At 40.2% G+C, this 12,837-nt stretch overlaps 1 protein-coding gene across 1 annotated transcript in view; it reads right to left on the bottom strand.

Moving 5' to 3' along the window:
• Positions 1–1,139: 1,139 nt before the first annotated feature.
• The window catches only part of UTP6 (UTP6 small subunit processome component), a 31,503-nt gene continuing 19,805 nt past the window's right edge, over positions 1,140–12,837 (bottom strand). The window contains exons 14-19 of the mRNA XM_036269375.1: positions 7,932–8,111; positions 6,875–6,955; positions 6,559–6,668; positions 5,690–5,756; positions 3,080–3,152; positions 1,140–2,156 (exon numbers count right to left, since the gene is read on the bottom strand). Of these exons, the coding sequence (XP_036125268.1) occupies positions 1,999–2,156; positions 3,080–3,152; positions 5,690–5,756; positions 6,559–6,668; positions 6,875–6,955; positions 7,932–8,111 (669 nt within the window). The 3' untranslated portion in view covers positions 1,140–1,998. The remainder of the gene's footprint in view (positions 2,157–3,079; positions 3,153–5,689; positions 5,757–6,558; positions 6,669–6,874; positions 6,956–7,931; positions 8,112–12,837) is intronic.

Below are 12,837 nucleotides of genomic sequence, written 5' to 3'. Positions count from 1 at the left end.
TGAAAACAAAACAACAAGCAAACATTTAGAGTACAAAAGCTCACAATAAAAATGCCCTAAAACAGATGCTAATATTCATAGGAATTTAATTAAATAAAATAAAGGGGTTATCACACATCAGCAGAGAGAAAAATGGCCACAAATGGTGTTGTGGAAAATTAATTGCTTGGAGAAAAAAAATTTGAACTGTCCTTAGCAAAAAAAAAAAAAAAAAAAATTATCAGCAATAGAAATCATGTAGACAAAACCCCAAAAACCTCTGGATATCAAAAAACCAAACACACACACAGCATCTGTGACAAATTAGGTGCAATAAAGTAGAGGTAAAGTAAAGGTTAATATTATTAATATATAAAAAACTCATAAATTAGGTTTTTTCTTAAGTTCAAAAAATTGTCAAAGAACATGAAAAGAGAACAGGAAAAACACATTAACTTCGTTAATATCACAGAAATGCACATTAAAACAGTATGTAATTTTTCACCTATTAAAATGATAAAAATAAAAAATATAACATCCACTGCAGCTAAAGGTGCTGGTATTCAGACACTGCTTGAAAGTATTTTCATATATTGTAAATTGGCAATATATATCAATATTCTTTTAAAAAGTTATATCCTTTAATCCAATAATTCTGTCAAATATCAATCTCTAAAGAAATAACCGGGGATATTAACAAAGATTTACAAAAATTTTCATCAATAGCATTTATAATAAGAAAAAAAATTACAAATGACAAGGTCCAACCATAGAGAATTAGTAAAATAAGTCATGGCTCATGTATTCAATGCAATGTATAAATTAAATGTTTTTAAGGCTATTTTAAATGACATTAGTGACACATAAGTAAACTATACTAAATGCTCTCCCCAGTTATATCATAATGTTAAGTTAAAGAATATAAAATCAGCCCTGGCTGGTTTAGCTCAGCGGTTAGAGTGTTGGCCTGTGATCCAGAGAGACCCGGGTTCGGTTCCCACTAAGGACAGGTACTTCGGCCCCCAGCCCTGGTTGGGTCATGTGGGTGGCAGCCATTTGATGTGTCCCTTTCACATCAATGTTTCTCTCTCTCTCTTCCTTTCTCTCCCTCCCACTCTGTCTGAATAAAAAATGGAAAAATGTCCTTGGGTGAGGATAAAAATATATATATATAAAATCAAATAACTGCCTCCCCTGCTCCCAGAATGCCCTTTTCTGCTCCAAGCCATCCTCTATCATCACTTCTGAAGCCCTTCTCTGCAGCTCTAATTTACTCCCTATCCTTGCCCTTCTTTGGTTGCCAGGCTTTTCCAATGGAAACATTTCTCTGCAGATCAGCCCCAGAGACAGAAGACACTTTTATACTGTCTTAATCTTCTTAAAGGACTTTCCCTCTATACCCAGCATCCTTCTCTGCTGCTTCAGCCAGCTCGTAGGACATCCAGCCCCGTTCCTCCAACTGCTATCTTCATCCCAAAGAGCTTCCTTTCTTTCCTGCTCATGATGGGTACTCAATAAATGAATGAATAAGTGGTCTAAGAGAATAAATCCAATTCTAATCAAGGAAATCAAATTACTGCGTTTAACTCCAAAAGATATGACAGGATGCTTTTATTTTATTTTCATTATTCTATTCTCACCATATTTTCTATAACAGCTGCATACCATTTATACTTTTATAATAATGAGTAAATAAACAGAACTATACTTTCCCCTCTATTTCAACTAGCCCCTGCGTCTAGATTAGAGACATTCATCCCTGACCAGTGTAATGAAAGAAACTGTTTATGACTTCTAAATATTTTGGAAAACATTATGGATCTATAGTAGATCCAGCCTCAACAGGTGTTCTCTGGCCACTAAACAGCAGTTCTCTTTTCTAGATTTTTGATTAACACAGGAGCAACATTAAAACATGTCACAAAATCTTGTCTGCAAATTGCAGGTGAATTTGTAACACAAACCTGCCCAGAGGGCTTACAATACTACTTCACAAGGTCGACTATAATCTTCCTCTTTTCACAAATGGCCAGCTTGATGCATAGCATGTTTAGTTACAAACTCCTCTGCTGACTCTCCCTGCAACATTTTCATGGCTCGCCAATATATCTGTCCACAGTTCTCAGGTCTACCAAGGGGGTGGTTCAATTCTTCTTTGATGTAATCCATCCAAAGATCTTTAAAGGAAATAAAAAAATTATTATAAACATACAATTAGATAATTGATGAGGCTTTATTAGGTAAACTTAAATATTTAATATCAATTCAATGCAAGATTTCTGAGAAATTTAACTTGTTATTTCCATAGAACTGTATGTTAAACCATGCCTCTTCTCATCATCTTTACACTAAGGTATATCAAAACTATGTTTTTAAAGTAGAATACTTCACTTTAATCATGATAGTCTATGTATTTTACAAATTCAAATATACTAAATATTTTAAAGGCAGCATTTTGTTGAGTCTCTTTCAAGGTGAAATTTTCCTCGATGAGGTCACTATAACCTCATTACCATGCTTAACAAAACTTATTCGGGTTAGTAAAGACACTGTTTTCAGGCATTCCATCAGAAGGTCTGTTGAAATCTCTTAAGAACTAATGTATTTTTCAAAATGAGTTTAACAACTCTACAGGTCAGTTTTTGAGTGCTAAGTAAACAAATTTTACATGACATACCAACACCCAGGATTATGTTTTGCAAGGCCTATAAATGAGGACAATGTGGCAACAGCCAGTGACAACTAATGTCAATACCCCTTCATCCCTCCCTCTCCTTTTTGCTCTGACCTACATTATTAACCTTTCCCTTACAAATACCACATTTTTAAAAAGAGAACCAAACCAAGTAAATCTTTCTCTAATCCAGAGTTAACAGAAGACCCATAGACTCTTAAGCTTGTGAACTTGAAGTTATAAGTGAAATTATATCTGCAAGTATTTATGCACAAAGTGAGGGAATAGGCAGGGGAAGAATGCAAGTTTTGTTCTCAAAGAGGGCCATGACCCAAAAAAGCTAAGAAAAACTGTTCTAACCATACCAACAGGATACAGACTACACATGCAAACAGACCTGTGTATCTGTAACTAAAGTTTACTTACCAGAATCTCCAGATCCAAACTCTCTCAAAGCCCTCTCATAATATTCTCTTAAGTTCGCCATCTTGCAGGATTCCTAACAAAAATAATCAGACAATCTTGCCTCAAAACCCTTACTTTATAATGTCACAAATTCACCTCAACTACACTGTTAAGCAGCTACCATCTATTAGGTATTTGAAGGAGAGGAGGGTTGTGGCTTACAAGGAGCACAGCCTGGCTTTCAACTTACCCAGAGAAAAAGCATATGCATTTACATCATTTACATCCAGAGTGAAGTAAATGTCAGTGATAAAAAGCATTTTGCTATGGTAGTACGGAAAAGTTTAATTAATTCTCAGTTGGAGGAACATGAACAGCTCGGGAAAGTATATCTGAAAGCCCTAAGATAGGAGTAGGATTGAAATAAACAAATGGATAAGGTTCTACTCCCTATACCTACCAATTTCTTCCTTCTGAATACCTGGCCTCCAGCACATAATAACTATTAGCTATGTCTACCTTAAAACTATTTATATCAAGGCAAAGTATATATAAATAGATAACTACTATTGACCTTCAGCAAATGTATTTTTTTTCATCCTCACCCGAGGATACGTTTTTCATTGATTCTAGAGAGAGAAGAAGGGACAGAGAGAACGAAAGAGAGAGAAACATCAATATGAGACAGAAACATCAGTCCAGTTGCCTCTCGTACATGCCCCAACTGGGGATCAAAGCCTTCAGTGCCCAGGACAACACTCACCAACTGAGCCACACCTGCCAGGGAGACCTTCAAAAAAGTTTTTAACCCTCTGACCTTAAAAGTGTCCTCACCAATAAAACAAGGATAAATAAGTCTGGCCAGTGAGCCTCAGTGGTTGAGTGTCGACCCATGCACCAAAATCTCATCGATGTTTCTATCTCTCTCTCCCTCTCCCTTCAACTCTCTCTAAAATCAATAATGGAAAAAAAAATTTTTTTAAACAAGGATAATAATATCTTAGAGTAACTACAAGGATTAAATTAAAATGCTGATTAATTATACACCTAGCACCCAGCCGGTGTGGCTCACTGGTTGAGTGTCAACCAATGCACCAAGAGGTTGCTGGTTCAATTCTTGGTCAGGGCACATGCCCAGGTTGTGGGCCTGATCCCCAGTGTGGGGCATGCAGGAGGCAGCCAATCGATGTTCTCTCTCATCGATGTTTCTAACTCTCTCCCCCCTCCCTTCCTCTCTCTCTCAAATCAATAAAGAAAAAAGATTTTAGATTTTTTTTTTATCTTCACCCGAGGACATTTTTCCATTTATCTTCAGATAAAGTGGGAGGGAGAAAATGAAGAAGAGAGAGAGAGAGAGAGAGAAATATCGATGAGAGAGAGACACATCGAGTAGTTGCCACCCACACAAGCCCAACCAGGGCCAGGGACAAACTGCAACCAAGGTATGTGCCCTTAGTGGGAACCAAACCCGGGATTCTCTAGTCTACAGGCCGATGCTCTAACCACTGAGCAAAACCGGCCAGGGCAAGAAAAAAGATTTTTTTTATCTTCATCCAAGGACATTTTTCCATTTTTTTGTTCAGACAGAGTGGAAGGGGGAGAGAGGAAGAGAGAGAGAGAGAGAAACATCGACGTGAAAGGGACACATGGAGTGGCTGCCACCCGCACGACTAACCAGGGCTGGGGACAAACTGCAACCGAGGTATGCGCCCTTAGCAAGAACTGAACCCAGGTCTCTCTGGACCGCAGGCCAACACTCCAACCGCTGAGCCAAACCAGCCAGGGCAAGAAAAAAAGATTTTAAACAAAAAAGTATGCACCTAGCCAAATAGATGGTACTAACTTCACAATGAATAAATGTTAATAGTTAATGTCTCTCTCTCCCCCCCCCACACCCTTCTCTTAAATCAATAAGTAAAATAAATTTTAGAAAAAAATTAAAGAAAACAATAAAAGTAACAACAAACATGGCTGGCTGTGTTTCTGTGTATTCATTTATTACCTGAGACTTTCCTGTATTTTTCCTCACTCACATTTTGTTAACAATACCAGCAACAGTTACTGAGTGCCTACCCTCTACCTTACAATCCAATACAGAGACAAACAGGAGGCCACCGAGGCAGAGAAGCCGTGCCTCGCCCAGCCTCGCCCAAAGGCGACATCTAAGTTTTCTATTTTCCAGACAGGTATTTTCTCTTCTTTGCCTGATTACCATTCCTAAACCACCTCTCTGAAAAAAAAGAAATTAGACCAAGGAACCAGAAATTTATATTGTATTATAATGAGAGCTTTTTTTCTAATCCTCACTCGAGGACAGTTTTCCATTTATCTTCAGACAGACTGGAGGGAGGGAAAGACAGAGAGAGAGAGAGAGAGAAACATCAACATGAGAGAGACACATCAATTGTTTGCTTCCCGCATGACCTGACCAGGGCCAGGGACCAACCACAACCAAGGTACGTGCCCTTAACAGGAATCAAACCTGCCACTCTTTGTTCCTCGGGCCAACACTTTTAACTGCTGAGGCAAACCGGCCAGGGCTGAGAGCTTTGAAAATATCAAAATGCTGCCATCAATTAGTAACCACTAACCCATTTTCCCAGAGAAGAAATGAATAGGCAGAACACTTACTTGCTCCTTCTCAAATTCAATTATTTTCCTAAAAAAATTGACTGAAAATGGACGGCTTTCCTGTAAACTAAAGAGAAGGGAACTGTTATCTTCCATAGTGACAGAAAGCCTCTTACATCCCAAGACTATAAATACCTATACCAGTGCCTCCACAAAATGTGGTTCAATTAAGACCGCCTGAAATTCAATGCAAGGACTGTACCTGACCACCAGTCACACTCAATGCTTTCAATCTCCAATGACATTCTTCACCACCATCAAATTCTTTCCTATCCAGTTTTCTTCCTGTTCTTTCTCAGAGTCTTAAGTTCCCTCAACTACTACATCTCAAGGTCTTTCGAAGGAGACCAATAATTCCACTTCTAAGAATATATGCTAGAGAAATGATTTCCAACATAGATAAGTCTTTGTGCAGAAATATTCATCAGAGCAGTATTACTGTGCCAATAATTTATGGCACATCTACAGAGTGCTATATCATACAGCTATTTTTAATAAATGATGCTTATGAAGAATTATTACTGATAAGGAAAAGGCCAGGCTTAACGTTTACCAATAAAAGTGATAAACAGAATGTGATTACAGTATAATCTCAAATATATGAAAGACAAATCTTTCAATGATATATCAACATGGGTTTTTCTCTTGATGATGGGATGACAATGAATTTTTTAGTTACCTCTTTTTAAAAATTTTTCCACAATAGGTATGACCTGCTTTTACTGTTACAAAAAAGGAAAAGAAAACTTCTTGAAAAAGTCTCTTGCATTACTTCCTCAGATATTATTTGTGATACATATATAATCTGGGTACGAGCAGCTGAGTGTGGAGTGGAGAAACTAGTAACAGCTACGAACATTTGTGAGTACCTTTTAAACACAGTTCTGGCCTTTTTGTAGCCACCACTTCGATAAGCCCAATCCAGGTACTTTTCCTTCAGAGTGACTGAGTCAGCACCCGTGACAGCTAAGATAGCTTTCTACAATCAAAAAAAAAAAAAAAAAAGGCACAAGCTATATGAGGAAATTTATAAGTATCAAAACAAATTTTCCCAGAACCATCCCAGGCTCCTAGTTAATAGTGCTTTAGGAGGAGCTGCTACAGAAATAAGCCTATTGCTAGCCAACTGGCAAACCTACCTGCTCATTCCTAACAAACTACAAGACTTAGAACATCAGCCTATACCTTATAGATGGCTTCAGTGTCTTCCTGGCTGTTGGCTCCTTCACTCCACTCTGCCCAAGAAATCCATAATGGCAGACAAACCTGTTCACACAAAAAAAAAGTTAGAAAATGACAGCTTAGCACAACGCTCTGAAAACTAGTCACTATAAAGACAGGTTCTTCCTGAAATAATCAATATGTAAAATATGGATTCATTCCCAGTCTGTCCTCACTGGGGCAGGATCCTCAGTGCCCAGCAGGAATGACATGCCAGAGCACACACAGCCTACTGACCAAGTCTCCCAAAGCAATACTTTCCTGTTAATTCTACTTCTCTTATGTTGGGGAATGCTGCCTCTAGTTATCATCATTAATTATCTGTTAGTTAATTAAGCAATTAACAGCCCATAGCTAGTCAGACCTATAGATACCCAGGTGATGTCTCTGCTGTTCAGAACCCACAACAAAAGTACTAACTATCTAGGCTGAACTATTTGATCTTTACTCATGTCTCAGAGGCACACACAAATGAGCAGTAAAATAATTAAGATTTTTCCACCCACTTTAACTTCTGGGATACTTTTTTCCTACTACTATAAAAGGTTCACTGCAAAGCTTTAAGGTTTAGTCTTTTAAACTTTAAGGTTTAGAAATACATGTGTTTTAAAAATCAGGCTTAAACTCAGCTTTGGAAGCAAGTGACAATATTCCATTAATATTTCCCACTCATGCCCTGGCCAGTTTGGCTCAGCGGTTGAGCATCAGCCTGCAGACCAGAGAGTCTTTGGTTCAGTACCCGCTAGGGGCACGTACCACCACCAAAAAAAAAAAAATTTCTCACTTGTAAGATATCTAGATGGAATATAAAATTTTATATAATTAAGTCAATTTTCAAATAAAGAATTAGAAATAGGCCATTAAATGGAAGTAAATTCTTCTACTCTTGACCCTTAAATCATCAGCACAAATGTACTCTAGGGCCAGCATTCATGAGACAAGTATACTCCAATTAAGCTTTGGTTGACATCTTAAAAGGTTTCCCAAATAGAATGAAATACAAAAGACCCAACTCACAGACCTGGGGCTTCAGGGACACAAAGGCTTCTTCAAAAAGCTTGGCTATGTCAGGGCTCTTCGACTTGATGAGCACCTGCAGCTTCATCTGCCACATCATCACAGAGTCTCTAAACAGTTCGATCCCAGCTACCACCACCTGCAGAGCTTCCTTAAGGAAGTCATGATGCAGCAACAATTCAATCTGAATAAGACAAGAGATCATTAAAAAATTAATACTAAAAGCTATATTATCTGTGTAATGGGGAATAAATGAGGCAATAATTTCAACAGCCTTTCCACTAAGCCTTTTCTCATGGCTGCCTAACAGGCACAAAGTGAACAATTTGGAATTCCTCCTGCCCTGGCCGGTTTGGCTCAGCGGTTAGAGCGTCAGCCTGCGGTCCTGAGAGACCCGGGTTCGGTTCCCGCTAAGGGCATGTACCTCGGTTGCAGTTTGTCCCCGGCCCTGGTCGGTTGTGTGGGTGGCAGCCACTCGATGTGTTCCTTTCACATCGATGTTTCTCTCTCTCTCTCTGTTCCTCTCTCTCCCTCCCACTCTCCCTGAACAAAAAATGGAAAAATGTCCTCGGGTGAGGATAAAAAAAAAACAAAACAAAAAAAAAAAGAATTCCTCCTCCATTCCCTGCTCCTACTCCCAAGCAGTATCAAAAAACAGAGAAGAGCCCAGCTGGTGTGGCTCACTAGTTGAGCGTGGACCCGTGCACCAAGAGGTCGCAGGTTCAATTCCCAGTCAGGGCACATGCCCAGGTTGTGGGCCCAATCACCAGGGGGGGGCATATAGGAGGCAGCAAATAGATGTTCTCTCTCATTGATGTTTCTATCTCTTTCTCCCTCTCCCTTCCTCTCTCTCTAAAAAAAATAAAAATTAAAAAAAAAAATCAATAAAGAAAATATTATTTTTAGGTAAAATGAGCCCCAGCTGGCTTGGCTCAGCAGTTAGAGCATCGGCCCGCGGACCAGAGAGGCCCAGGTTCAGTTCCCGATAAGGGCGCATACCTTGGTTGCAGTTTGTCCCCAGCCTCAATTGTGGTCGTGTGAGTGGCAACCACTCAATGTGTCTCTCTCACGTCAATGTTTCTCTCTCTCTCTTCCACCCTCTCTCCCTCCCGCTCTATCTGAAGATAAATGCAAAAAATGTCCTTGAATGAGGATAAAAAATAAAATAAAATAAATGAATAAAATGAAAACAGAGTTAAGCACATTATAATCTGGTACAATTTTTCTGAAATATAATTTGACATTATATAACATGAATCATAAAAGTGTTCGTAACTTGCCCTGACTAGTTTGGCTCAGCGGTTAGAGCATCGGCCTGTGGTCCAGAGACCCAGGTTCAGTTCCCACTAAGGGAACATACCTCGGTTGCAGTTTGCCCCTGTCCCTGGCTGGGTCATGCGGGTGGCAACCACCTGATGTGTCCCTTTCACATCGATGTTTCTCTCTCTCTCCCTCCCACTCTATCTGAACAAAAAGTGGAAAAATGTCCTCGGGTGAGGATAAAAAAAGAAAAAAAAGTGTTCGTAACTTAAACTTGGGAATTGTAGTTCAATAAATATTACCCAACAAATATATGAACAAAAGGGAATCTTATTTGTTCAAAATGCTTGTGTCCTCACTATTGTAATAGGAGAGAAAAACCTAAAACCAATTCAATTTTATAAAACTGTTAAACAGCAAATAAATGGCAGTATATAATCCATTCATTCAGCATGTCTATTGTACATTAAGTTCAATAATGAGAATACCAGGTGCATTCTCTACCACCTACAGAGCCAGTCTAGCAGTCTGATATGTGCCAGGACAGAAAAAGTATCTTATGCTATAGAGTACAAAGCAGGAGCACCCAACAGGGTCTATGGCAGTGATGAGAAAGGACTCCAAAAAGGAAATACCCCTTAGATTTAAGAAAGAGCAGGCATCAGTCAGGTGAAAACAGATATCCCAACCACCAGGTGCAAGAGGCTGAAGGTGAGAGACAGCTTGGATACAAAAGGAAATCCAAGTTCAGAATGGCTGGAAGGTTAGGATGTAAACTGGAAAATTGGCAGATAAGGCTGGAAATACAGACAGGGACAAATTAATAAGATTGACAAGCTTTATCCAAAGGAAAGTGGGAAAACCACAGATTAACCTAATAATCCATTTAAATGCTCATTCTATGACGATTAATCTGGGAAAAGGATGGATATAGAAATCAGCAAAGCATTTTAAGTTCAGCAGCAAAGTGTTGAGGGATTCTCATTAAAGGCAAGGTCACCAAATGAGTGCTGAGGTGGTAGAGTAAGGAAGGGCAATATGAGAGATTTGGAGAGCAGAGGATATGTGAAATAGCCAGAGTGGTGAATGGCAAACCAAGCAATAATAGAAAGAGAGAGGACTGCCCTGGCCGGTTTGGCTCAGCGGTTAGAGCGTCGGCCTGCGGTCCAGAGAGACCCGGGTTCGGTCCCCGCTAAGGGCACGTACCTCGGTTGCAGTTTGTCCCCGGCCCTGGTTGGTTGTGCGGGTGGCAGCCACTCGATGTGTTCCTTCACATTGATGTTTCTCTCTCTCTCTCTTCCTCTCTCTCCCTCCCGCTCTATCTGAACAAAAAATGGAAAAATGTCCTCGGGTGAGGATAAAAAAAAATACTATTAAAAAAAGCCGCTAAGGGTATGTACCTCAGTTACAGTTTGTCCCTGGCCCTGGTTGGGTCGTGTCAGTGGCAACCACTCGATGTGTCCCTTTCACGTCGATATTTCTTTCTCTCTCTCTCTCTCTCTCTCCCTCCCTCCCTCCCTCCCTCCGACTCTATCTGAACAAAATATGGAAAAATGTCCCCGGGTGAGGATTCAAATAAATAAATAAATAAAAAAGAAAGAGAGAGGACTGCCAAGACAGTACTCAAAGCGAAGCCCATCTGGATATAGAGGGTGGGACTGTCTTGCCAGCATTTAACTCAGAGGCAGCTGAACTCATCCAGGTTTAGGATTTTTGCAAGACAGATGCCATAGTGGGAGAAGGGTACCTCAGTAGTGGTATAACATAATAGGCTAGTATACAGCATAAGCATTATATAAGTATATGTAAAAAGTTTTTTGGTTTTGTTTTTTTCAAAATGTTTTTATTGGTTTTTTAGAGACAGAGGAAGGGAGAAAGATAGATCCATGTGAGAGAGAAGTATCGTTCAGCTGCCTCCCGCACGCCCCCCACTGGGGATCAAGCCCGCAACCCAGGCATGTGCCCTGACTGGAAATCGAACCTGGATCTCTCAGTCCATGGGACGATGCTCAATCCACTGAACTATACCAACTGGGCTGTAAAACCATATTTTTAAATGTTAATGTAAAAATAATAGAACAGCTCTGGCTGGTTTTCTCAGTGGTTAGAGCATGGGCCTACAGACCAGAGTTGTGGGTTCGATTCCAGACAAGCACACATACCTCGGTTGCAGTTTGTCCCCAACCCTGCTTAGGGTCGTGTGGATGGCAACCAGTTGATGTGTCTCTCTCACACCAATGTTTCTCCCCCCGCCCCAATCTGAAGATAAATGCAATAATGTCCTCGGGTAAGGATTAAAACAAAGAATAAAAAGTAGCAAAACATCCCTGGCCGGTTTTGCTCAGCGGTTAGAGCGTCAGCCTTCGGTCCAGAGAGACCCGGGTTCGGTCCCCGCTAAGGGCACGTATCTCGGTTGCAGTGTGTCCCCAGCCCTAGTTGGTCGTGCGAGTGGCAGCCTCTCGATGTGTCCCTTTCACATCAATGTTTCTCTCTCTCTCTCTCCCTCCCTTCCTCTCCCTCCCACTCTATCTGAACCAAAAAAAAAAAAATGGAAAAATGTCCTCGGGTGAGGATAAAAAAAAAAAACCAAAACAGTAAATGTAATTATACAAAAATTGCATAATGATATGAATTAGAAGTTATACAAATTAAAGGCACTAGACAAATATAAAGATTTGTGAACCAGCCAGTGTGGCTCAGTGGTTGAAAGTCAACCCATGCACCAAGAGTCCCCATCTGGATTCCCGGTCAGGGCACATGCCCGGGATTGTGGGCCCAAACCCCAGTGGGGGCCTGCAGGAGGCAGCCAATCGATGTTCTCTCTCATCAATGTTTCTATCTCTCCCTCTCCCTTCCTCTCAATATCTAACATCAATAAAGAAAATAAAAATTTAAAAATTTGTGTCCTTTTTTGCCCTACAAAGGTATTTAAATACACCAACACATTCATTATCTCATGTTATGCTCTCAACTCTCTGACATGGCAAAAATAAAGATTGCTGTCACTATTTTATTTATCACTTGTTCATCTATTTACTTATATTTATTTTACTTTAACCCTCACCTGAGGATATTTTTCCATTTATCTTCACATAGAGGGGGAGGGAGGGAAGGCGAGGGAGAGAGCGAGCGACAGAAAGAGAAACATCGATGTGAGAGAGACACATTGATTGGTTGCCTCCTACATGACCTAGACCAGAGCCAGGGATCGAACCCACAACCAAGATACGTGCCCTTGACCAGGAATCAAACCCCTGACTCTTTGGTCCATGGGCCAATCTTCTAACTGCTGAGCCAACCCAGCCAGGGAGCTATCACTATTTTAAAATCAAGTAAACAAACTCAGAAAGGTGAAGTGATTTGCCTAAGTCACCTAGCTATTTGCCTGAACAAAAAAATGGAAAAATGTCCTCGGATGAGGATAAAAAAAACCTGAGTGGCAAAACCTGATCTAGAACTATGTACTCCCACAGCACATTCCTCTGGTCTCTACAACAATCCTTGCCCACCTCTTACTAGAATGTCAGCTTCTGAAACAGAGGGCACATGTCTAATTTGGTTTTACTGTACCAATGGTTAACCTGGGCCGGGCATTTAGACTGAAAGCTAGGAAAGGGATTTCAATAAAAGATGGAAGGGTGGACCAAAAA

The sequence above is a fragment of the Molossus molossus genome, unplaced genomic scaffold (assembly GCF_014108415.1).
Source record: "Molossus molossus isolate mMolMol1 unplaced genomic scaffold, mMolMol1.p scaffold_m16_p_19, whole genome shotgun sequence".
NCBI classification, from domain to species: domain Eukaryota; kingdom Metazoa; phylum Chordata; class Mammalia; order Chiroptera; family Molossidae; genus Molossus; species Molossus molossus.
Note: the sequence above shows the minus strand (reverse complement) of the source record. Positions and strands in the feature narration are given on the sequence as shown.